The sequence below is a fragment of the Etheostoma spectabile genome, chromosome 1 (genome assembly GCF_008692095.1).
Source record: "Etheostoma spectabile isolate EspeVRDwgs_2016 chromosome 1, UIUC_Espe_1.0, whole genome shotgun sequence".
In the NCBI taxonomy this organism is placed as follows: Eukaryota; Metazoa; Chordata; class Actinopteri; order Perciformes; family Percidae; genus Etheostoma; species Etheostoma spectabile.
This window is the reverse complement of record NC_045733.1, coordinates 8,786,862-8,812,037: the sequence shown is the minus strand read 5'-3', so window position 1 is coordinate 8,812,037 and position 25,176 is coordinate 8,786,862. Positions and strand designations below refer to the sequence as shown.

The following is a 25,176-nucleotide window of genomic DNA, read 5'->3' as shown; positions in this document are numbered from 1 at the left end:
TTTAAAATTCCAGGTTTATTTTATGCATCAAGTGTGTGGAAGAAGTCCTTTACTTAAAAGTACCAATACAACAATTTGGAATGATTACATTACGAGTAAAAACCCAGCATTCAAATTCGTTCTTAAATGAAATTACAGAAGCATTGGCTGCAAAGTGTACTTAAATAAAAAGTAAAATAACTTAAATAATAAGTCCCCTGTTATACATTACATTATATTACATTATTGTACACATTATTATTAGATAGCTCGTTAAAATGAATGCATCAATGTGGTTGAGTTGGAGCTTGTTTTAACTATTTTATAGGCAATTAGGTATTTTAGTCCAGTGGTTCCCAACCTATGGGTCAGGCGTCTTTCAAAGGAAAGATAAATCTGACAGATAGCGAGATAATTAAGGGGAGAGGAAAGAAGAAAAAAGCAATGTAATGTTGCACGTTTGTATTCATCTTTCTCTCTAACGTTTGCTCTTGTCTTGTGAAATATTGGATAATTTTACATCTTCACAAAAGAAGTGGTTTAATCTTGAACAATGGATTGTGTTCTATACATGTATTTTGTTTGTGTTTTTTTATTGGAAAATCTTAATAGTAGTAACTATAGCTGTCAAAAAAGTGTAGTGAAAACGCATGAAGAGTAAACAGAACAATAATTCCCTATGAGTACAAACAGAAATTGCAGAAAATTTAAATGCCTGAAAATTGTAGTCAAGTACAGTACCTGAGTAAATCTACTTTCCACCACTGATCAAGGTATATGGTGAGACAGATGGCAGAGGAGCAAAGAGCACACAGAGGGGAACCCATCTGACATCACCTTGGTCTATTTCAGGACAAGCTGAGAACATGAAAATTTAAGGCTGGGACTCGGCATTCTTTAATCTTTAAAGTGATGAAAAAAAAATACATTTGTCGCATATCAGTAAATTTTCCTTGTTTGTGTAACACCTTGGCAGTGGATCATGCGTACATTCTGATTCTATGGGCGTACACAAGCAGGCTTGTCCTCTGTTTTCAAATTCTGTGCACATCTCCTGGCCAGAGGGCATTTCCCTCCTGCTCTCAGTACCATGTTCCACTGAACCAACATGACACACACGAAGAAATGGAATTTTCCCCACAGCAAACCCATACGGATCCAGTGAGAGAATTCTAACCTTATTAACATGGCTTTAAGCAAACATATATGTGCTTTAATTTGAAACTCAGCTTGACAGAAAATTCCACTGATGCTTTGCCTCATGAAAATTGTAATAAAAACACTGCCAGGCTAACGTCTGCTTCATCCTTAAATGCTGTGATGGAGTAACAGTATGGAGTAGGGTGGTTTTTGTGGGTTTTCAGGCAGCTTGTGCCTCAGTTTTCATTATCTATAAGTCTGCATAAAGATTCTCATTATTCAAATGTCGTGGGCTGACATTGTCACATTGGATCCGGCATGACAGATAAGGTATGTGAGATATACGGTGTTTTACAGGAGACCTTTTTTGCCAGAGATACCAAATTCAGCAAGTGCTTCAGTTTGACCGTCATTGAAAATAAGCTGATCTGCTTCCATCTGGTGTCCATGTACTAATACTGCAGGCAACACAACCTTCATTATGCAACAAATACTGGCATTCATTGTCACCTCCAACGTTTTATTTAATTCTCTGGTATGTTAAAATAGTAATGAAAGAAGAGGAAGTAGACTGTACAGCATCAACATTTATTTAATATGTTTGTAATAACAATAAAATCATTGAATAGAACCAAACCATGACAACCCAACAAGCTTCGCTAATTAGTGAGTATTTCTGTTTAACTGTCTGGTATAGAAACTGATGATCAACTTGTATACATTTATCAAAGCTGGTTCATTCAGTAGGCATCACACACATTCAGCACTTTTAATTTACAGTCTTGAATCATAGATTTTCAATACAGTGATTGTAGAATAACACCTTCCTAATACTGTGTTGCATTAAAGTTTGCTTAATCCACAAACTCCACTTAACTTCCACGAATTTCATTCTCCCTATAATGACTGGAGTCAGCAGAGGAAATAGGCAGGAGTATTTATTAAGAGGTGTATATTTCTAGGTTTCTAAATATTTTCCACTTCACAATATTTTGTTAATTCTGCCATGTATAACTGAAGAAACCGAGCTGACCTCTGAAGGGTTTTTCTGGTGGGTTATGACACTTATATTTCACCAAGTACCACACCTAAAATGAGGCTTTGAGAAGGTCTTAAGGGGACCTCATTGGATTTCCTTTTCCAGGTACTCCAAGCTGGGTGCATCTAACCTCTGTTCATGGTTGTGGTTCTTTGTGAACTCCTTCAGCATTTCCATGACCTCTCCTTGGTAAATGTCAGGGGTGGGCTGAGCTTCTGTGAGCAAAAAGAGAACAGGTTCAATTATTATTAATTATAGGGGAAAGGCAAAGAGAGATTTCAGATTCTTTATTTTATGCAAGAAGATTAACGATGAAACAGATGGCTGAAAAGCTATGAGCACACAGAGGGGGAGCCCTTCTGACATCACCATGGTCTATTTTAGGACAAGCTGAGAACATAAAACTGAAAAGGCTAATGTCAGCGGATTCTACATGATCTTGAAGAAATCATAAAAGGGTGTTGAAGAAAATGCACCTTTATGTTTGTTTCAGTTTCATATTGCAGTAATGAGGAATGCGATTGGGATCCTTCCCACAGCCAACAACAGTGTTGCTGCAGAAAACATTAGATTCCTGGGTTTAGGTTTACCTGGTAAATGTCATGCCTCGTAGAGGGCTAATTCAAAGCTTCTCATTGGTTGTGTCAGATATGCTTCGTTTATTGATTTCCAGATAAAACCATCTTGGTTAATACTTTGAGAGTATACAGTATGTATTCATGCTGATTTTGTTTCAGTAAAGTCAGCCTGCCTGCAACAGTTCCTGTTGGGTTTTCCAGAGGGCTGCTGCCAATTGGACATGTTGATGCTATTCTCACACTGATTTGTGTTTTTCAGCTATTCTGCACAACAAAATAGACACACAATTGAATCAAATTAGATGTAAAAAGTGGCAAGTTATAGTACAGTAAATGAGCTCCCAGGATGAAGTCCAAGCCAAAAGGAACAGAATTGAAGTTAATTTGTAGGCAGAGCAGTGATTTTATTATTTCAGCATCATCAGCCATGAATGATTGCAAGTTAAAAAAACAAAGCTTCTTATAATTATTATACCCACTGGAGTTTGCTACATTTTGTTGTGTTGCAGACTGAATTTAAAATAAGAAAGTTGGATTTTGGTGCCGCTGTTAACACAAAACAAAACACCAAGTGGAAGCAAATATTTGTGGGAACATAAATATTGCAAATCTAAAATATTTTTGTGTTATTAAATATGTTAAGTGTTTTGCACTGAAAATCTTTATTTTTCAACTTAATATGTCTGATGTAATGTGTGAAGAGAAACTATAAGCTATTGTCTCACCTGTTGCCCAGTAGTAGATGTCCCAGTCATTGCTTGGTTCATTAATCAGTCTGTCATACTGCAGCAGCTGCTTCTCGCTCATTGTGTTCAGGTATTGCTTTGCAAAAAGACTGCAAGAGAAATGGAGAATTCATTTGAGTCTTTTCTGTAAACGGAAAGTCAGAGTAACTGGTAATTACCTAATTACCTGGGTAATATATCAATATTATATTGATATCGTGATATGAGACTAAATATCGTCTTAGATTATAATCTCGTAATATATGCATAAATGTTGTCTTTTCCTGGTTTTAAAGGCTGCATTACAGTAAAGTGATTTCATTTTCTGAACTCTGAACTTACCAGACTTGTAACTGTTTTATTATTTTCTTTTACCCACTTAGTCATTATATCCACATTACTGATGATTATTTATCAAAAATTTCATTGTGTAAATATTTTGTAAAAGCACCAATAGTCAACACTACAATATCGTTGCAGTATTAATATTGAGGTATTTGGTAAAAAAAATTGTGATATTTGATTTTCTCCACATTGCCCAGCCCCACCTAAGCGGCTGGTTAATGGACTGCACACAGGGAACATCATTAGGTTCCTTCACGTTGCATTACAGTGTCTAACCTGTTAACATGGGTGCCGAAATAAAAAATGGACATGCCACGCAGCTGACACGCTTGCGCAACAAATCCAGTGTGTAGCCGGCCTTAGGGTCCATGTGTCATGACAGTGTCGTGTCACGCTTATGTACATATACCTTCAAGTAAAGTGTTATCAATACGTTTTACACTGATCTATAATAACCCTAATTTTGTCTTTCTACTGTATACTTCCTTCACGGTATGAGTATAGGTTTTACCGTCCCTGCTTCCCGACGCTAACCTGGGTAAACCCTGACAAATTTCTTGGATCGTTGGTCTGATTGGTCGAAGGACTATCCAATTGTGCCCAGAGGAAACAGGCTGTGGATGAAGCTTGCCCAGACCCACTCTCAATTACAGTTGAGAAGGGTCTGGTGTCAACCAGGCTATCCTGACACTGCTCACACTGACCTGTAAGATGTTTTATCATTGTGCTCATTGTGAACTTAAATTAGAAAGCGGGCAAAATTTAAACTATCAAAGGATACAAAAGAAACTTTAAAACACCTGTACTGTACCACTGCTCTAAAGTGTGTCTGGGGTAAAAGAAAAAAAAGCATGCCATATAATATAATCTATATATATATATATATATAACCTGAGCAAAATGCAGTTCTCCAACATGCCCCTCTTGCGACTTTCATACAGCAGGCGTTTCTTCTTGATGTCAGCGGGCTCACCAGGCCTTTCCTCCCAAGGGGGCAGAGGTATCTCGATCAGGTCTCCCCTGGTGTCCTCTGGCGAATCTCCACGGTAAGCACGACATGATACCAGCCCTGTGACTGCTGGTCTCCATGCTGCCTGGCACATACCTGCCACCAGCTGACAGGCAACAAACACACGTTTGAACAAATATTAGTATTTATCATCAAATACATGTAATGGGTCAAATATTCACTGTGTAATCCGTTCAAAATCTTCTGAAAATGCAGTACTATTGTTGAGCTACATATCAATGCTTTAATCTATAAACTGGAGGCTTATAATTAATTAAAGCTTTTAGGGACTGTGTTTTATTTTTGTTATCTTCTGTTAATAACATTTTTACTTTTATTTTATGTTTATTGTTACATGATGGTCATTATACTGTCTGAGAATGCAAAATGTGAGTCCCACTAAGAACAAACACTTCATGTATCAATTTTGGTTTATTCTTTTATTTATTTATTTATATGTATCTATGTATATTTATCCACCATGGATAGGCATCCGTGTGTGTCTCTTTTGTGTTTTTTACTACTTTGCACTGTTTTTCGCTGCGTTGAAGAGTGTTTTTTCCTTTTACACTAAAGAAATGTTTGTGGCTTGGATGTATTGGCTGACTGTTCAAAACACAATTGAATAAAGAATTATTGAGAAATTAAGCATACATTTCAAATGTATCAATGTAACACCATGCACAAGTATTAAATCAAACTATAACTTTTACTTCTTCCTTCTATTAATGCAGCTCAAGGTGATTCATAATATATTTAAAATATGTATATATCGCAAGTTCAGTTAGACTACATTCAATCAAATCAACACATTTGAAGAATAGAGCGAAGCAAAGGAGGATTACATATCTAATGCTGCCCAGTTGTATTGGACAGTAAACTACTAGCTAGCTAGACTGTTCAACTGTCCCCCCTAACGTTACAACACCAAACGAACTGGACTCAACAACGTTAGGATTGAAACTCCAACAAATGTACAAATAAATGTAATAACATTTACAAGATAACTCACTCTTTTCGCAACAACAGAAGAGAGCATTTCACCCTCGTTCGCGTAACCTTGAGTAAGATGCTTCTCTGTGAATCGTTGACGATGTCTGAATGTCAGACACAAGAATTACACAAACAGGGTAACGTCACAGCAGCACACGGGCAACTAACGAGGAGGGACCGGACACACAAAAAAACAGAAGAAAAAAAAGAGGGATCGGACACAACCATAGACTGTATATTATTGACGCCATATTGCTAAAGTAACAGTAATGTTTAGCCACAGGAATCCACAATTAACATGGTATATGTAATAGTTGTCACTTAGTCTATGTATTTCCAGTAATTTACTTCTTGTATACTCAATATAATCAGAATTTAAAGCGCCTTGACTGTAGGAACCAAATGTTGTTGGTTGTTGTTAACCGGTAAAATATTCCTGACGCACTGAAATGTTCACGTACTAAAGACTAGTTAGCATCATTAGCATTACGTTAGCTGATCAAAGAGCGAGCCCATAGTAACGTTACTATCTATAAATATTTGTATGTTAACTTATACACGACCTTGCATGTATTTTGAAAGTGTTCATTAAAATACAATTTCTCGAGTTAGGTCCGCTTGTCGCATTCTCGGTTTATCGTCATATTTTTTTAGCTAGGTATAGAGTATCATATTGTGCGGACTCGTTAGCTAACGTTAAATGCAAGGCGTAACGTCAACAAAAACTCCTGCATATTGATAGTGCACCTGTCGTGTACTGGTGATTTGCAAAGTGTGCGAACTACACTCAAAACAAAACAAACAACCCAACTGGCCGTCAACTGAATCATCGTAGACCCACGGGATGGCTGCAGCTGGACCCAGTACCTCGAAGGACCTCGTAGATCTTTACGGTGACCTGAGTCAAAACGACGACGTGAGTCTGGTTTTTACGTTTCTCAGTAAATGTATCTTTGAAAGCAGCACAAGAGTGTTAAAGTAAAGGTATCGGGACTTGCTTTGGTGGAGTTTAAATGCAGCTTTTATTTTGATAACGTTACCCGTGTGAACTGATTTCAAACGTTTACCGTTAGAGATTCATTCTTTTTGTATTGGGGCCTGTAGTTGCATTCGCGAACGCATTTGCAATAAAAATAAAGCTCTAGTCCAAGTTTTCTTATTTGGAAATGTATTGCCTCAGGTACAGTTTTCTTAGAAAAGTCGCCAATATCATTTGTAGCTGTGCTTCTGTATTGTGTGTTGTATTCCCCACACTAGAAAGTGTATTGCTCATTTATGCTCTGTACATTGAGATACACAGGATAATTGCATATAAGATGTTTTTTTTCTTCATCTTCTTTTCCACACAGGATTTGGACAGAATTGCTGAAGCAAATGAACTTTTTGATGCTGTTCTAACTGGCTCAGTTGATCAGGACAATAAAGTTAAGACACATGTGGCTCATACAAATGATACACCATCTAGCAAGCAGGCTAAATCAACAACAGTGAGAAGCCAAAAAGAAGGAAACTCACTGAGGAGACTGTCTTTGTATATTGGAAATTTCCCCTGGGTAAGTAACATTTTCTATGTGTTAATGATAATTGTTACTGTGTTTTCCGATACCTTTCCCACATGGGCTTGCAGAACACTGTTTACATGAAACAGAACCCAGAAACATATTCCCCTATGACAATTAAGATTCTAAGTAACTCTAAATCTTCCTTCCAATAATTACTCACCCTCTTTTCCCAAACCTACTACTACTTCCAGTGGACATCTGATAAGGACATTACATGCATGGCTCAAACATTGGGTGTGAGGGACATCACAGAGATCAAATTTGCTGAGAACAAAGTTAATGGCCAGTCAAGAGGGTAAGTGGTTGCAGATCAAGTCTTTTATAAAAAAGAAAAGCATTTCATGTAAATAGATTATTTTTTTATCATAAGAAAGGGAGTATGTGTTTAGATTTATTAGAGATCTGGATATCTGTTTCTTAGTGCTGGTAGTCATACATGTGTTGTTTCTTCTTCTGTGTAACACAGCTTTGCCGAAGTGGTGGTAACCTCAGAAGAATCATTAAAATTAATGTTGGAGAAAATACCTCAATGTCAGCTCAATGGGGAAAGGATAGACTGCCGTTTTGCCACGCGCCAGAATCTCAGTGTGTTTGAGGACTTGGCAAATAAACGTAAGAGCACCACAACATTACATTACATTGCATTTCAAAATGTCAGATATTACTGTCATCTTTCACAAAAACAATGTGTTCTCTATAGGTATACCCCTGCGTCTGAATTCCAAAGACCCTAAGGACTTGGATACTTTGGATAAGATTCCCTCGTTATTATCACAGGAGCCCAGCCCTCCCCCTATACCTTCACTTTTTCCATCACATCCACTTACAAACAGGTTTCCATCATTACCCAACCCTTACCCAAATCATCCACCTCCCCCTTTCCCACATATGCCGCCAAACATCCCCCCGCCCATGCCACCCCATTTGTTCCCTCCTCATCCAGGTCATATTCCCATCCAACCACCTCCCAGTCTGCATGTAAATCCAGCATTCTTCACCCCTGCACAAGACGGGCACAGCAGCAAAGCTTACAGCCAACAAAAGTGAGAACACACACCGTTTTATATTTATAGCTATTGCAAACCATAAACAGTAATGTGTTTTGTTTCACAATAAGATAAGATGATAACATTGTTGTTGAAAGTGAATCTTCAAAGCAGTAAAAAGACCAGGGTACAGAGAGTAGGACTGGGCGATATGGAGAAAATCATATATCACAATATTTTTTACCAAATACCTTGATATTGTCACCGCAACAATATTGTAGTGTTGACTATTGGTGCTTTCACAAAATATTTACACAATGAGATTTTTGATAAATAATCATCAGTAATGTGGATATTAGATTAGATGATTAGATTAGATTAAACTTTATTGTCATTACACAGGTACAGGTACAAGGCAACAAAATGCAGTTTATGTCTAACCAGAAGTGCAATAGCAGTAAGTGCAGGATATACAATGGTTCCATAAGTGCAGGACATGGATAAGTACTGAATAAATATAGAAATGAATACTATTATAAACAGAATTTTTACGGCTAGATTTGTCCTATGAATATAATATAGAGATAACTAGTATTGTGAACAAGATTTACAGCTGGATATGTACTGAATATAATATACAGATGGCTATTACTATAAACAGAATTTTTACAGATCTTTTTGCATATTACAGTTAAAGTACGGTATTGCAGCTGTATATGTAAACAATTGGTACTGTAAATAAACAGTCAGCAGTACAAATTGAAATACCAGTCAAGGTAAGTAGTGCAAGATGCAGATATAAACAGTTGTTACTATAATAACAATCAGCAGTGCGGGTGAACATCATAGTAGTGCAGATAACAAAATGGAGGCAGGTGTGTGGGGGGAGAGGAGAATCTATCAGTATATGAGGGGAGTGGGATCAATGAGGATTAGAGTTCAATAGAGACACAGCTCTGGGGAAAAAACTGTTCTTTAGTCTGCTGGTCCTGGTCCGGAGGCACCTGAAACGCCTGCCGGAGGGCAGGAGAGAAAACAGTCTGTGGGCTGGGTGAGAGGAGTCCTTAAGGATGCTGCGAGCTCGATGCAGACAGCGTTTCCTTTTCTATGTGCTCGATGGCGGGTAGTGAAGTCCCAGTGATGCGCTGGGCGGTTTTTCACCACCCGCTGCAGTGCCTTGCGCTATAATGACTAAGTGGGTAAAGGCAAATAATAGAACAGTTACAACAGTCTGGTAAGTTCAGAAAATGACATCGCTTTACTGTAATGCAGCCTTTAAAACCAGGAAAAGACACCACTTATGCCATATTACAATATCCAAAATCTTAGACGATATTTAGTCTCATATCAAGATATCGATATAACATCAATATATTGTCCAGCTCTGTCAGAGAGGAATGCAAAAAATAGAAAAGGTGCAGTTAATAAACCATGTAAAACATATTGAGGATAATACAACAAATTGAGATACAGCATCTTTATAATAGCAATTAAGAAAATAACTTTTATGGCAACAGTTATGTCTTTAGTAGTAACTTGTGGTGATGGTTAAAAAACTGATGTCAACAATCTGTATTTTTCAGACACACCCCTCAAAGTACAGATCGAGACTTTGAGGAGCTAATGAACAGAAACAAAGCTGTTGCCAGTAGTGCCATCAGCAAGGCTGTGTCTGGAGCAACAGCTGGTGAGTACAGCTGATCAGAGTCAGTGAAGTAAAAGAAAACAAACACAGGACAACAAGGACTGGTCCCTATGACTTACAGATATAGAGGGAAAAAAATCTAAAGCTGTAACCCCACCCCTTTTTGATTTAATTTTCAATTGACACCATAACTTTTGTTATGTTGTTAAGTTAGAGATAATTTACAATTGACAACAAAATTAAACAGGGTACCTGTATAAATATACAGTACAATGTGTAGAATTAAGAAGTAGAAATGATTAATGCAACTATGTGTAGACATTTTCATTTTTGTGTCTTCTATTAGGTGTCATGATAGATTATTGTCAAGAATAATCAATTTCAAATTAGTCAAAAGACAACTATGTGGCAAGGATGGAGTCTAAATACTGACTGAAGTCATTTTAGCCTTTCCTGGGTGTTTGTTTTGCAGGCAATGTAGATGTTTGAAATGTTTTTCACCTTGGCTAATATTGATTTCCAGTCTTTGTATAGCTTAACCCCAACTGGGTGCGAGTGCTTAAACATTTTGCCTAACTTTACTGCATGTGGGGGTTAAATGTCATCCATTTTTCTAAACGTTTAAATAAGCCTTATCCTAAGAACTTGGAAGCAACTGTGTCTAATATCTCATTTCTCCAATTGCTAATGCAGGGGACTTGCGGGTGGCCATGGAGACTCTGTTAACTGCCATTGCCATCATTAAGCAGTCAAGAGTGTATGGAGATGAACGCTGCCAAGCCCTGGTTACCTCACTCAAAGACTGTCTAGTCTCTATTCAGGGCAACTACGGATACAGGTTTGTGTAATTCTGCTTCAGGACACTCAAAAACGATGCTGAGTGTCTGATCTCTTTGTCCATTCAGAAACTAAAGCTGAGGCTGGAACTACTGTCACACACATGCACCTTTCTCTGCAGGAGTAGCAGTCGTTCTGGGGACGAAGAAAGATGCCGGGACAGGGGTCGTGACAGAGAGCGAGAGCGGGACAGGGAACGTGAAAGAGAAGACCATTTTGGTTGGGAAGGTGCGGGAATGTCTCGAAGACAAAGAGAACATTCCAGGAGTGGGGAGAGGGACAAAGAACGCTCACGGGAACGGGAAAGGCACAGAGATCTCAGAGATCACAGAGACCGATACCGCTAACTTGGTAAGCTTCCTTCTTATTTAATTCACATGTTTCTATCAGACCATTTCATTTTTTGGCATGTGCACGATACATTTCACTAAAACATCCTGCATTTCTCCCTGTATTTATTTACAGTATATGGCGTAAGAGTGCAGATTACTAGGTTTAGTTTAAGGTTTTAAGTTGTATTGGATAAACTGTTAAAAGAACTACAAGCCTTTGGTCCAGAGTGTTATTTCAATGCCTTTCAACTTTTTTGACAAATTACAGTTCATGAAGTGGATGTCACTAAAGTAGTTATTTTTAGTATGAAGTTCTTACTGTGCAATGAATTGTTAAGTCTGCAACCGATTATGTCTCCACTAGACGGTTAATACATCACCATCACAATATACCGTACAGAAATAAGGTTACAGATTACATAGGGTTACATGCAGAACTTGATCTGATGAGAGATGTATGTAAAAAAAGCTTTTCACTCAATACAAAGGTGTATAGCGTTTTATGAATCACAGGAATTGGCATAAAATGCTAGTACAAAATGCCACTAAGTAGTACTGTAGTAGTAAGGAATTAAAACACATCCTCTCAATGTATGTTAAGTTGTTGTATATTAAGCTGTTGGCCCTACAGTCCATATTTAGTTTGTGTAAACGTGGCTTTAAAAAGTATGCTCCCCCCCCCCCAGACTCATGGAGTGCTGAAGTGTGAAGACGGGCAAAGACTTTGTTTCTGCACCAAGTTGTATATGAATCTGGTGGAATCTAAGGTGAGACTGAAGCTGTATCTCCAAAAGTCTAAAGTGTACTTTTTCCTGTTCTTCACCAGTTGTCTGTAAATACTGGGACTTTTACCTGTTGAAAAAAATGTGGTTGTAGATTTGTTGCTGGGACATCAGATTCCACTGCTTGCATGCGCAGGAACACCCCTTAATAACTTATAAATAACAAAAACAGTGTAATGTTTATCACTTTCTTTTGTATTAAATCTAGAGATTAAAAACACATTCCCTGAAAATATAATTCTAGTGTTTTATTTCCTCAGACATGTAGGTCTCAAAAAAAAAAAAAACAGCCGGAAGTGTCAAAAGTATTAACATTCATTAATCAGGTAGACGTAGAGATGATATGGTATAAAAGGACTTCTGTAGAAGTTTAAGTATTACCTCAAGCTTTTTACTCAAGTAAAAGTGTAAGTACAGGTTTCAAAACTATTTAAAGTATAAATGTAATGTAATGTAAAAAATGTGCTTTTTCTAATTAGACGGCAAGTTTTGGAAACATTAGATTGTGGTACTTGGGTGCACAGAGCTTGCAGCGCATTTGAAAGGAGTTGTTTTTGCATCCAATCATTTCAAAAAATTCTTTCAGGTACAGCCAGGGATGTAGAAGGGTAGGCTGGTCTTCCTGGCTGCCAACCTCGTCGCTGGTGCTTGGTTGGGACATTTCGCTCGAGTTCTCTTGGGTCTCTGCCACGGACATCTTTGTACTAGGCTACATACTGTACGTCTATTTCCTTGCTGGAGTGTGATGAGATTTGTGTCATGTGCAGGTGTGATGGATCGCGTACAAACCAATAGGGTGTCGGAATGGTATGTTTATACTTCTCATCCAACCACAATCAAATTTACTCTATCTAGGCTATTTTTAAAATGTAAGGAGTAGAAAGTACAGATAATTGTGTGAAAATGTGAGGAGTAGAAGTAAAAAGTCTGCTTTAAAATAAGTACTCCAGTAAAGTATAGCTACCCAAAATTTCTACTCATGTAAGGTAACAAAGTATTTGTACTTTGTTACTTGACACCTCTGGGCACAGCACAAGTTTGATAACTAATTGTTATCTTACAGTTCCACTAGAAAGATTATATTAACTACATAAGCCAGTAATACTGGAAACGATGTCATTTAACAGCTTTATTTAAAAAACAAAAGAAAACTCATTACCAAATCACAAATGAATGTTCTGAAAGTCTTCACCGTAGTCAGCGTTTCTTGTCACATCAACATATTAACAGAGCTGTGGCATGGACATTAAATGTGTCCACGAGGTCCATGCAGTCCTTGAAGGTGGCTAATTACTTCTCCAGTGGAGCATAATTCAACAATTTCTCAATAAGATCCACATGAGAAAGGAGCATCCGCCGACAACAGTATCTCTTCAGGCCCAGGGCATCAAGGGCATCACTTAAGTGGGAGAGATGAGGTAATGTTAGTCCTAATGCATGGCATACAGATTGCTGAATGAATAAAGAAAAAGCATGGACATTACTGCGGACAGTAGTAAAGATATGAACGTAAATGCCCAAGGGAAATGCTATTTAATGCATCATACGTCTGAATGTAGACAACTTGAAAAAAATAAACGACCCGTGACAGCTGAATAGGCTAAGAGGTTTTTTATGTGTTTCATTTCTACTCGGCTGCTTCTAGACAGTTATTTGGCGAACATGCTTTGTTGTTTGGGTTTTGACTTGAACTTTATTCACTATTTACGTAATATATTGCCACAAACCACTGGATGTGCTACTAGCAAAATCTGTGTGGAGATGTAGCTAGTGCATGACAGGAGGCAGCAGGTAACGTATCTCACCCCTCAGTGTACTCGGCTTGTAGTAGGCCGAGATATGCCTCCCACTTGTTACCCACAATCTTCCCACACGTGAAGCACCGGACGGGGATGATCATTGTAAGACACCTGGAGACAGTAGCACATCATCCTGTTAACATTCATACCCGAGTGAAAACTGTAATGAAACTATTTCTTTTTATACAAGTAACGTTACCATTGTGGTTAACATAAGTACTTGTTAAAACTGTCAAGTTTAATAAGATGAATGTTCCTCCCCATTGGAAGTTGTACTGTAGTTGACTTGTACTGGATAACGTTAGCTAACGTCAATGTTTTGCTAAAATCCCCACTAACGTTACGAAAAGTAGCTTTAATGACCGTGTTTTCGTTTAAAATATGTGCACAAAATATGTCTTAAGCTTCAATTGTTACTGTAGCTATTTAGCGGTTACCTATGAGCGAAGATAGCCGATAGACTGCAGCCACGCGATTAGCACAACAGTAGCTAGCTAGTAACTTGGCGGCTAACGCATGCTAACGTTAACTGTTTAGCTAGCTAGCCGGAGATAGCTAGCTAAACTGTTAACGTTAGCAGGCGTTAGCCGCCAATAACAAGTTGCCATGAGTTCATGTAATGTTCATTTTGTACCAGTCAAAACAATGTCTAAAAACGTTTTAATTACTCACCGTCACGAATCTCGTTTATCTTAATGTTATGGTAATCTGAGAGCAGCTAGGTGTGATAAAGCGATGGTAACGTTAGCTTCCCTGGTTCTCTCCAGCCGCAGCAACACTTCCGTCCCGGGTCCTTCAAAATTAAAGCATAACTTCCTCAAAGGCTTACTGATAATAGACTTTGACCATATTATGTTAAGATTCGGCACAAACACGTATCAAGTTATTTGCCAACAACTGCCACACTGTAAATGTGTAGAATGGCCCTAAACAAACCATTCTATTTAGTTTTCACTCATTTTGGCGGAGTATACTTCAGAACTGAAAGAGTGTCCAGTACAGCATGCATGCTTTGACATCCCCTGACTATCTTGTCCTGTTGCGCCTGCAAGTCACACAGCATTTAGCTTTATGATGAATTTTTTAGGTGCATTGTTTTAGTGTCCCCAGCTAAATATCCGTCTACCTGAGTAAAGGTTTAATCAGCCAAGAAACAACTTTAAGGGTGCAGAAGAACTAATTAGCTTTCTAAGCCAGTCTAGATTGATAATTGAGAATAAAAACATTGCTACAATTCCTACACATTGCCCTTAACATAAATATTTTAGCATGTACCCCTCAAATTAAAATGATTAAACCCATGTACTGACTGAGAATAACATGTTTAAAGTGTTATACAAATACATATACAGAACACAAAAAATAAAATGGAGATTTAGTAGGTTAGTAAATTAAGATTTAAAAAGGGGTCCCCAGCATGCGACTATATCCTAATTATGTTGCCTTGCTAGTAAAATAAATCCCACAAACTCAATTGAATGATCAGTTTAATTAAAAGACAATTTCACCTCTAAGTAATTCATATTACTGAAGCTCTGTCTGCAAATATATGATCCCTAATTCTGAATATTTGCAAATAAATACTCACTTGGGCTGGTTCACTGTCTTTAATAAAGGTTGGTTGACGACCTCTTTCTCTTTTTACATTTAGGAGTTTGGGGGCAGAAGGGAGTGTGCATAAGGAAAATACATTAGAAATATATATAAAAAAAAATCATAACCATCATTCTCATCATTACAGTCACCATGAAAAACCTCATCATTGCATTCATCCCGATCATCTGTAACGTCATCATTGCCATCAACATCAATACCAACAATATTATTACATCATCATTATTGTAATTTAACTTGCTACAGCACATGTGCTAAATGAGGAGTCCTATCTGAATTATTGCATTTATACGCTGTTGAAATTATGAAAATAGGATTTCTGTTTTTTGTTTTTTTGGTACACTGTTTTGTACAATGTAAGGTGAAGTTTGTTGTGGTGTTGGCATACCATTGTTTGGGAGTGTAGACTGTGGTGAATGAGGTATGTCTATACAATTTGTTTGGCCAGTAATGTGTTGTGAAAGTCACAGGTAGCCTACCCTTACAACTAAAATCAAATAATGGTGTGTATCAGTATCAGAACTGTCTTTCTGCTATCTAATTATACAACAGGGACATCCCATGAGCTGTACATACGAGTGGACACTATTGTGAACAGTGAGTGTTTGCTGCTGTGAATGCTTGACTTTTTGTTTTGTTTTCTTTGAGTAAACTATACAACAGTAGTTCATCTACAGCCCAACTTCCATTGTATTAGCAACTGGCTGCTGTCATTACAATATAGTTGTACGTAGTTATGAATGAGGATTAGAATTTTTTTCCTGAAGCCACATAAGGGGAGCACAATGAAGACATAAAGAACACTCATGTTTTGCCAGCAGGTTTTAAACCTGATAATGTAACACTAATGGCTGTTCAGCATGCTATAGCTAAGGATCTACTGTAGGATGTTAAAAGATTCAACCAGCATTACTGTGGATGTTGTGCAAGACATGAAAGGTTATTGATTTCTTGACATTTGACAGTTAAATAAAACATTCTTATTCTACAACAAGAGGTAACTTCACTATTATTCTCTGACACATACTGTACGTGTTTTATCTCCTACAATCCCCAACATCCTAATCCCTAAACCACTGCATGCTTATATTTTCTATCTCTGAAAAAAGTATGTGCAATACATCACAGTGCATATTTCTATCTGTTTCGCTTTCAATATTCTTATTTAAAATGTAAAATAAAAACCTGAACAACTCTGATAGCCACATTGCTATCTATAAGTTTCAACATTATGAATAAAGCTTTTCATTATCTTTTAGCAAAGTGAACCAAGCGTATTTTCAGAGCAAGAATGTACAAATATCGCAAATTTATATCAATATTTGTGCAAACTGGATTAAACAGGATAAAGCAGTTGAATAAGCTACCTTAAGTAGAGTTTTACTTTTTAAGCTCAGTACTACAGTGTGAGTTTATGTTTTAAAATAAATTGATTATTACTGTTCTGATGCAGTATTGAAGCAACTTCATGCATATAGTATGTGTAATTACTCTCCATATACAGCCTTTATCAAAACATGAATGGATTGATTCACTACAAGTGAAAGGAGGCCAAAAAAACAAACATAAGATGCACAGTGGCTCCCCATGCCCCATCTCTACTATAATAGTCTGTGAACCACTCAGCAACAACTATCTAACTTGTACTTCCTGGTAATATGAGATAATGATTTGGTTTTAATTTCTCCTTGCAAGTAGCAACACTCCCAGAAAGATGGCTCCTACAGCAATAACGGCACCACCTATGAAAAAGGGTTTCAGGTGTTCCAGAGAGTCTGTGCCGGAGGCCGCAGCCTCGTCACCTGCTGCTGCTTCATCTTCTGCTGCCCCATCCTGGGGAGGAGGGTGCTCGGGCTCAGGGGTTGCAGGGACTGGAGGGGCAGGTTCAGCCTTGCGTGGGGCGACCGGCTCCTTCTTCTCTGCTTTAGGTGCCGCCTTGGGTGCTGGAGCCCCAGACTTGGCCTTGGCTTCCATGGACTCAAGGACAGAGGTGTGGTCTGGTCAGGAGGAGTCTTTAAATGGTCAGCTCTGTGCTGCTTCACTAGAGGAAACACAGCAAACAGACACAGCCAGATTATCCCTCTAAATTAGGCTCAGACATCATGTCATCTGCTCTGCTGAATCCAGAGACACTGACATACGAAAGAGCCCTTAAAATGTGTGTACAGTGATAAAGCAGTCATGTAATGGTGGGGCCTTAAAAGTGACCTTGGAAAAAGATGACATTGCTGGGTACACACTGATGCTCAGAGGACGAAATTTATTTTGGTCTCAGCAGCTGTGACATTATCCACTGAAAATGTTACAATGTTCCAGCAGCTTCCTGTGTAAAGCTTGTTCATGGGAAAATCTAGGTGTTTTGTAATGGAAGAAGAGGGAACTGCAGCTGCAGAGCGTATTTAGAGTAGAGGACTGAATCTCTAAATCTTTGACCACAACAAAAGCCAAATCCAGATGCAGTAATGTGTAGATTTAATCTCTTCCTCTGTCTTGCTCTCTGTTCTCTCTCTGCATGAGTCATGTGTGCTGTAAGACAAGATGGTAGAAAGAAACAAGGACCATCATGACTGCAAGGAAATCAGTGAAATGCAAATGAGGGGGAAAAAGATTAATAAACACTGCTGAAATTGAATGAACGCATCATAGCACTTTACAGAATACAGGCTGGGCACGTCTTTACAAAAATGCTTCCTATTTAATCTTGCAGTGATGTGATGAGAGGAAATATGGACATTACCTACCTCTCCAACAGCTCTGTAGAAATTACAGGAATACCAGATGGAGGGAGGAACTGCAGCGGTCTCTGGAAGTGAGAATGTCCTTAAAATAGGAAAATGAGAGAAAGCAGAGAGATAGAGGACACTGAAAGCAAAAGGGAGGAGAATGAGAGAGGGATAGGAGGAGAGACCGGGATATACCATCTATCCCTCAAAAATAGGGGGAGTCTATTCTTTGATTACAGCCTGGGTTTTAGAGCCTTTTCAATGTAGCATATTCTCAATCTCAGTGAGTTTGTGGGCTATAATAAGGGTTATTTCAATATGCAAATTTAGTGTTTGATTATCTCTATAATCATGAGATAATACGTTACCTTTTGAAAATAATTAAGTGTGTTCATATTTTAGGTACAATGCAGTAATAGAAGGTATTTGGAAAATGACAATTTAATTGTTTTGGCTCTACACAAACACATTTTTTTTAAACACTTTATACATTTAATCACATAAAACAATCGTATTCTCTATTTTGCAAATAACCATAGAAAAACAATCTCAACCACTTAAGGACAAAGACAGACCAAACACAAAATCAACCTGACAGACTTGTCCCATACAACAGATGGACAAAAGATTTAAAAAAAAAATTTAATTAAATTTGAAAAAGTGCACCTAACATTCTTTATTACAGGACTGATCAAGGGCAGGTGTAAACATTCAGAGTTCCAGACCAGGTAAACTGTTCACATAAGTTATCAGAGGGTCCCAGGTTTTGTAGAATCTGTTGATGGAACCGTTGAGGGTACATCTGATTTTTTCCAGCTCAACATTCTGCATAATGTCCCAAATTTAGTAGTGGTTTGATGGAGGAGTAGCAGCCTTCCATTTAAATAAAACCAAGCGTCTAGCTAATGAGGAAAAGGCAATGACCCTCTGCAAATGAGCAGGAGGAACAGATCAGAAAATCAGAAAAATAACCAGGGGAGAAGGTGAGATCGTATAAGCATAAGCATTAGAGATGAATTCAAAAAGGATGACCAGAAAGAAACAGGCTTCAGACAAGACCAGAACATATGATAGGAAGTAGCTGGCATCTGTTTACATTAATCGCATTATGGGTCTACGTTTTAGAATATTCTTGCTAATTTGGCTTTTGAGAAGTGCAACCAGTGTAACACTTCAAACTGTATCAGAGGATGTTTGGAACATATGGAAGAAGAGTGGACTCTAGTAAGAGCCATATCCCATTCCCCATCAGACAGCTGCGTCCCCAAGCCATTTTCCCACTGTTTTCGAATATGTGAAATAGAGAGGTTGCAGCTATCCATGATATGGGAATACATGAATGATTTTCTGCTCTTATTTGACCCTTAATAGGGAATCCAATACACAAACATTTGATTTCAGATTAAACAATTACTGAGGTTAAAGTGCTGACTTTCAACTTTGGGTGTGTTTGAGGCGGTTTATGTCTACATTGTTGGCATTGTTTTCAACATTCCATCATCTCCCTTTTAAACTCTGTACAGCTTTGTTATTCATTAAAAACATATATTTTTTGTTTTTAAATTTCTATTATATTTATAAAACTTGACTTGCAGTGGGCTATTCTTTTATCATGTGTATTGTGACTGTTATAAAGCAAATTCCTTGTATGTGAAAACCTGATTTTGATTCTTTTTACGCACAGTCCCTGCATTTTCTGACAGAGCAAGAGCAGACTGACAGACCACTGATGTGAACACATCCAAACTAAATCAGAGTTTAAGTCTCATTGTCTTATTCCTAAGACATGTGCTTTAGTATGGAACCAAGACAATACAGTCTGCATTGTACAGAGACTATTCTACTTGCCTAACTAGTTCATTTTAGAGCTTGAAACATAAGCTTTAGTGGGAAACCACATTAATTACTCTCTCTCTCTCTCTCTCTCTCTCTCTCTCTCTGAAGGCTCAACCTTACCCAGCATGCATTAAGTTTGACCTCTTTTTAACCTAACTGAAAATTTAATGGCACATTTTCTGCATTTTGCCCCACCCAATACCTTGGTGACACCATTTACCATAATCTTCTGTCAATTACCATATAATGGTTGGACACAACATATAATCACGTATGAGTCATGTTGCTTTGAAGGGAAATCCTCCTGCATCACATTTGCCCCTGTCTATACAAATGTGCTTTCTAATATGAGTAATTTTACATTGCAAATATGCAAAGGGGATTCTGTTGCAATTGACACACACAGGAAGGAATGGAGCCCTGATGTCAGCAGTCTGTGTGAAAGTGAGAAGTGCCTGAGACTGAACGAGGGAGTGTTCTGATGAGGTTTTTCCTCATTCATTGGATCTATTTTTAATATATTGGTCACACAGCTTTCGCTTGTTCGCCTGCATTTTGTACAGATGACAGTACACGCACTTTTATGTAGGCTATATATTTTATGACGTGACGCTGATCCACGCCCAGTATACGTCAAACTAAAAAAGATTGTAGCATGTCAAGATAGTAATCGGTAAAGTATGGAGTGGTCGGTCAAATCCGTTCCCTCCTGGATGACGTAACAGACAAAGCGAGTCAGATACAGGGGACTTCCCTTGGTCAGTAAATCCAAACGTATCAAAAACAATTCATACTCGAAAATCAGTCCCTCTCCCCTTTTCCCCTTCTCACCGAATCTGTATAGGCTATATCAAACTCAGTTGGGTGATGTGAAACAAAATAGGCAAGAACTCGAAACAAAACGTAAAATAGTGGGAGGGCCTACACGGTTATGATCCAGACCAAAGCCTGCATTTGGGATATTTAGTAGGGCCTAGTTTGTTTACTTACTTCACAAGCACAGACTGTAAAAATTAACAAGTCACAAATCAAGCTTTTTTCATCCCCTCGGTAACCATAGAGATCAAAACGGTGTGGGTAAATTCTAAACTGCGCATGCGTGGTGGCAAACCCGACCAAATACATTAACATAACGCTATTTAACATTTTTTTAAGGTAGCCTAATGATACTTTTAACAAATATCGTTAAAAATAGACTGTTGCCACAATCTTACAACTAACTGACCAAGCAAAAGAGTGTCAAATCCCAGTCAATCTCCCCGGGGTCTTTCTGGGTGACTGACTTCCCAAAGGGAGTGGTATCCTCTCGAAAAACACTGCCCTCTTTGATTCAGTTGCGGATTCCTTGATATTCAGAAGCCACCGGTGGCGCCCTTTCTCCACATAATCCAACACATCTATGGCATAATCTCCCAAGTGTATGCGGTCTGCCATTTACTAAAACGAATCAGGTGTGCGTAAAGAGAACGTTGAACGAGATTTGCGCAGTCAAACACGGAAGGTGGATACTGGATTCGTAACGTTACGTACTTTTTCAGTGGGGGGGGGGAATATCCGAGGGGATGGGCCAGATTGTGTGGAAATGCTGCCTCCGTTTAGCTGCTATCCGCGCTGGGGTTCGGGAGCTGTCCGGCTGATGGCACACACAAGCTACCAACTAAAACGTGAGAATCGAAGGGCTCGTCTTGTTTGTCAACCCCGCGGTACTTTCTATAGATAGAAATCATCATGCCGAGCTCCAATGGAGGGACGTGAAAACGACCCACACTCAAGTGACCTGCCACAGCCAACGACGTGTTGCAGTTAAACGGAGAACCAAGAAGCCGTTAGTGTCCAGCGGTTTGAAAACGATCGCGTAATTAATAAGGCACTTAGGTGGCATGTATCGGGGTTGCCACAACCGAGGAAGCTCCAGCTCTTTGATTTCTCTGGATCCATTTATCCTCCCGTCGTAATGACGTGTGTACGGTTATTATAATTTTATCGGTGAGACATTGGTGAATTCATCCCTCCCAACCCTGAGCCGGTGTCGGGGAGAGCGGGGCTGACGCGCTTCGGCAGTCGGAAGGATATGGGAGAGCGAGTGGAACCGATGCAGTGGGTCTTGGCAATGCATCGTCAAAATACAGGTGAGCAGCAGGATGAAGTACTAAAACTGACGGACTGACAATCTGACTGGTTACCTGCCTTTAGATATATGCAGTAATCAGGACAGTCAGCCCGCCGTGGCAGTGACAGGCTGACCCGGTTTCGCTAGTAAATCCTTGTTGTGGACACATTTCTTAGGCCACATCTACATTAGGTAGGCCCGCAGGATGCCACCTTAAGCAGCTGCCCTGAATAAACGAGAGACAACACCTCCGCTTCTGAAGACTTGTTGGAATCCCACATTTGGATGCTGTTGCACATTTAAACACCTAGGTCTGCTGCAGCTAACTGTAGTGCCATCACATGTACAAGAGCTCAGCTTGATGTGAGTGTCTTAGCCCAGTTGGTGTAAAATGCCAGTACAGTACTGCAAAGTATTCAGTTGAAGTAGCCTAAGTGAAATGATAGACCCCATTACCAATGTCGGTGTTAACCGTAGGTGTTACATTATTTCCTAATTCTTTATTTAGGGTGCTATATGATCACTCCACTTGTATTTTCAGTAAGAGAATTGACTAAGCAGATTTAGAGCCTAAAATATCCAGACTATATCTGCTTTTGTTTGGGCAGTAGGTGACATGTTTCCTTTTTAAGAAAAGGACATAGCACAGCATCAGTAAGGGGAATGTCACACCTGTTTATCACTCACATTGAGAATATTTCACAGATAATTCACAGCCTTCCATTTCTCACGAATTCCAGTAGGGGATGTTGTTTTTTTCTCTATTGTCATTATGTTCATGCCACTCAAAGTGCAAAAATGCAGCCATTAAGCAATATTTCAGCAACTGACCAGAGGTGTCTGTTAGGGAGTGTCAAACAGCCAAGATAAGGCACACTTCCCAAGGGCTTTGAAAAAACTAATATGATAATCAAGTACTGGAGAGATGTAGCCCGCAATTTTTGAGCTAAACAAGAGATAAGCTCTGTGACAAAGAATGAAGAAAAGGGGAAAATGTTAGTCATTACACATAAAGTGGCACATACTGTAGTCTGTTGTAGTCTTCTGTTTTATGTTAAGATTTCTGCACTGCATCCTGCCTTCTACCTTAAGCCTATTCAGTATAGATGAGCTTTAACAATACACATTTAATCAGATTTAAACTAAAAATGACCCAAAGCCCATCCATGTAAGCATCAACACCGGTGTTTGCACTTGGTTTACTGGCATCCCTGTGGGCTATAACCCTAGTGGAAACCTTTTGCCTTCTGGGAGTCCTTACAGATACAGTATGTTGTCTCTTTGTTTTTCCAAAGCGCACACACTTTTTGTGTGACATTTTCTGCTAAAAAACCTGCTCCTCTGCTCTAATATTAACTATTTTTTTTAGATTTATTTGATTGAGCAGGGCTTAATGCTGGTGTTCGGGTGACACAAGGTTTACAACAACAATCAAACAAACATTTTTTAAGGTAGTTTTTCTTTCTTTTTCTCCCAAGCCTAGAATTAGCCGGATAATCGGCACTGCTTCTATACTGTGTGGCCCATAGAGCAGCCACACTAGAGACTTCTCTCTATGGTGTCAGACCAAATCTCAGTCTTATGAACTAGCGATGGGCAAAGTTTGGTATCAAAGTCTGTATTATCTCAACAGCCCATCAGTACTGTCTTGTTCGGTGCTTAGCTGACGTAGCTAAGGTGTTTGTGAGATAAGAAAGGAAATTCTTATATTTTAAAAGACTTAAAAAAAACACCAAGACACTTGTACTGACTCTTGCATTAATATAATTTATACTACTAGTATTACACATATTGGCTAAACTGAAGAGTTATTTGAGCGAAACTTTGACACTTCTAGTTAAATTGCAAATATTCAGATCATTTAAATCTTTGTCTGACATAATGAACCCAGACAAAATTAGATAATCTTGTATTGAATATATAATGCCATGGGCCCTTGAAATCAAAGTTAATTGTGTTGTCTGTGTGTAGAATACATGTCGGCACACAAGGCACCTTTCTATTTTTTTGTATTTTTATGTAAGTATTTTTTTTTTAAACTTTTTTTTCTGTAATACCACATTGTGTAAAACATGTTAATTAGAACAGTAATTTAATTACAAATTATTTATTTTAAATGGACTGTTCTAAAAATCTGGGTTCCAGTAACCTCGGTGTATTCAATTGTCAGACATGAAGCTTGAAATGTAAATTCATGAGAGATAACAAGGGAATTAACGTTTTCAAGTTTGCAGTTGTTAACAAACTTCTGTCACTTATGTCAGGTCTGCTTTATGTCTTGTGAAGATGTAGATATCATTGCATGCCCCTTCATTTTTTACCAGTGCATCATGGGGCATGTGATCCATATAATGTATACAGTGCTGCTCATGAGTAAAGGGACCCCTGCTTAAGTTGACTAAAAAGAGGAAAAACAAATCAATTTTTGGAAATTGATCTTAAGGCCTTAATTAAAAAAGATTAGGAAAAATCCAACCTTTAAGGACACCAATTTCCTTTGTGAATGAAGAATGTATTGTAAATAAATAAATGTTATTCCTTAAAATATAGGGGGGCATGAGTATATACACCCCTATGATAAATTCTCATAGAAGCAGGCAGATTTTTATTCTTAAAGGCCAGTTATTTCATGGATCCAGGATACAATGCATCTTGATAAAGTTCCCTTTGGCATTTGAAATGAAAATAACCCCATATCATCACATACAGTACCCTTCATCTTACCTAGAGATCGACATGTTTTTCTTCAGTTAGACTAATAGCCGGTTTGATTTGCATTGAGAGATGACGTTATGGAAAGTATCCCATGCCAGTCTTTAGGTATGGTGAAGTGTATGTGATGATGTAGGACTATTTTAATTCCAAATGCCAAATAAACTTTATCAGGATGTATAGTATCCTGGATCCATGAAATAACTGGCCTTTAAATATGTAAATCTGCCTGCTTCTATGGGAATTTAACATAGGGTGGTGTATACTTACGCCCCTGTCTTTTAAGGAAGAACATTTATTTATTTACGATAGATTATTCATTCACAAAGAAAAGGTCCTTAAAGGTTGGATGTTTACTCATTTTTTAATTAATTAATTAATCAATTTACAAATGAGGTTTTTTTTCATTCCTCTTTTTTTGTCAACTTAA

At 38.3% G+C, this 25,176-nt stretch overlaps 5 protein-coding genes and 1 long non-coding RNA gene across 8 annotated transcripts in view; 2 read left to right on the top strand and 4 right to left on the bottom strand.

The window, feature by feature from the left end:
* Positions 1-1,686: 1,686 nt before the first annotated feature.
* On the bottom strand, positions 1,687-6,097 carry sdhaf2 (succinate dehydrogenase complex assembly factor 2). 2 transcript variants are annotated; one of them, XR_004331862.1, is made up of 5 exons: positions 5,828-6,097; positions 4,698-4,921; positions 3,462-3,571; positions 2,153-2,373; positions 1,687-2,025 (listed from the first exon to the last, which is right to left on the bottom strand). XR_004331862.1 is itself a non-coding variant. In XM_032514907.1 (4 exons), the coding sequence occupies exons 1-4, from the start codon at positions 5,852-5,854 to the stop codon at positions 2,243-2,245; spliced, it is 492 nt and encodes a 163-aa protein (XP_032370798.1). In that variant the 5' UTR covers positions 5,855-6,097; the 3' UTR covers positions 1,687-2,242. The 2 variants fall into 2 exon arrangements, 1 of the variants encoding a protein (XP_032370798.1); XM_032514907.1 differs by having other exon boundaries at positions 1,687-2,373.
* Positions 6,098-6,181: 84 nt separating this feature from the next.
* On the top strand, positions 6,182-12,187 carry LOC116688721 (cleavage and polyadenylation specificity factor subunit 7). The gene is made up of 9 exons (XM_032514905.1): positions 6,182-6,724; positions 7,158-7,361; positions 7,562-7,665; positions 7,837-7,982; positions 8,071-8,413; positions 9,940-10,043; positions 10,695-10,839; positions 10,960-11,189; positions 11,857-12,187. Exons 1-8 carry the CDS (start codon positions 6,653-6,655, stop codon positions 11,183-11,185), a joined length of 1,344 nt encoding a protein of 447 aa, XP_032370796.1. The 5' UTR covers positions 6,182-6,652; the 3' UTR covers positions 11,186-11,189; positions 11,857-12,187.
* An 879-nt stretch (positions 12,188-13,066) lies between these two features.
* polr2l (RNA polymerase II, I and III subunit L) lies at positions 13,067-14,685 on the bottom strand. Its single transcript, XM_032514908.1, has 3 exons — positions 14,424-14,685; positions 13,758-13,862; positions 13,067-13,351 (listed from the first exon to the last, which is right to left on the bottom strand). Exons 2-3 carry the CDS (start codon positions 13,850-13,852, stop codon positions 13,243-13,245), a joined length of 204 nt encoding a protein of 67 aa, XP_032370799.1. The 5' UTR covers positions 13,853-13,862; positions 14,424-14,685; the 3' UTR covers positions 13,067-13,242.
* A 2,357-nt stretch (positions 14,686-17,042) lies between these two features.
* On the bottom strand, positions 17,043-17,339 carry LOC116691994 (cell cycle exit and neuronal differentiation protein 1). The gene has a single exon (XM_032519944.1). The coding sequence runs from the start codon at positions 17,337-17,339 to the stop codon at positions 17,043-17,045; it is 297 nt and encodes a 98-aa protein (XP_032375835.1).
* Positions 17,340-17,341: 2 nt separating this feature from the next.
* On the bottom strand, positions 17,342-20,964 carry LOC116688802 (uncharacterized). Its single transcript, XR_004331864.1, has 3 exons — positions 20,950-20,964; positions 18,107-18,185; positions 17,342-17,406 (listed from the first exon to the last, which is right to left on the bottom strand). It is a non-coding gene; the product is annotated as an uncharacterized LOC116688802 (long non-coding RNA).
* Positions 20,965-21,219: 255 nt separating this feature from the next.
* The window catches only part of dagla (diacylglycerol lipase, alpha), a 37,408-nt gene continuing 33,451 nt past the window's right edge, over positions 21,220-25,176 (top strand). Inside the window, exon 1 of one of the 2 annotated variants that reach the window (XM_032514804.1) lies at positions 21,220-22,053. The gene's annotated coding sequence lies outside the window, so the exon portion shown is untranslated. The remainder of the gene's footprint in view (positions 22,054-25,176) is intronic. The other variant, XM_032514812.1, reaches the window with a different exon arrangement.

Bases quoted from the DNA above. Each gene is read 5' to 3' on its own strand.
- LOC116691994 (XM_032519944.1), bottom strand. From the start codon at position 17,339: ATGGAAGCCAAGGCCAAGTCTGGGGCTCCAGCACCCAAGGCGGCACCT.
- polr2l (XM_032514908.1), bottom strand. From the start codon at position 13,852: ATGATCATCCCCGTCCGGTGCTTCACGTGTGGGAAGATTGTGGGTAAC. The intron at 13,352-13,757 runs GTGAGATACGTT...CTCCCACTTAAG, and splicing joins CAAGCCGAGTACACTGAGGG to TGATGCCCTTGATGCCCTGG.
- sdhaf2 (XM_032514907.1), bottom strand. From the start codon at position 5,854: ATGCTCTCTTCTGTTGTTGCGAAAAGA. The intron at 4,922-5,827 runs GTGAGTTATCTT...GTTGCCTGTCAG, and splicing joins CTTCTGTTGTTGCGAAAAGA to CTGGTGGCAGGTATGTGCCA. The intron at 2,374-3,461 runs GTGAGACAATAG...TTTTGCTCACAG, and splicing joins CATCTACTACTGGGCAACAG to AAGCTCAGCCCACCCCTGAC.
- LOC116688721 (XM_032514905.1), top strand. From the start codon at position 6,653: ATGGCTGCAGCTGGACCCAGTACCTCGAAGGACCTCGTAGATCTTTAC. The intron at 6,725-7,157 runs GTGAGTCTGGTT...TTTTCCACACAG, and splicing joins ACCTGAGTCAAAACGACGAC to GATTTGGACAGAATTGCTGA. The intron at 10,044-10,694 runs GTGAGTACAGCT...TTGCTAATGCAG, and splicing joins TGTGTCTGGAGCAACAGCTG to GGGACTTGCGGGTGGCCATG.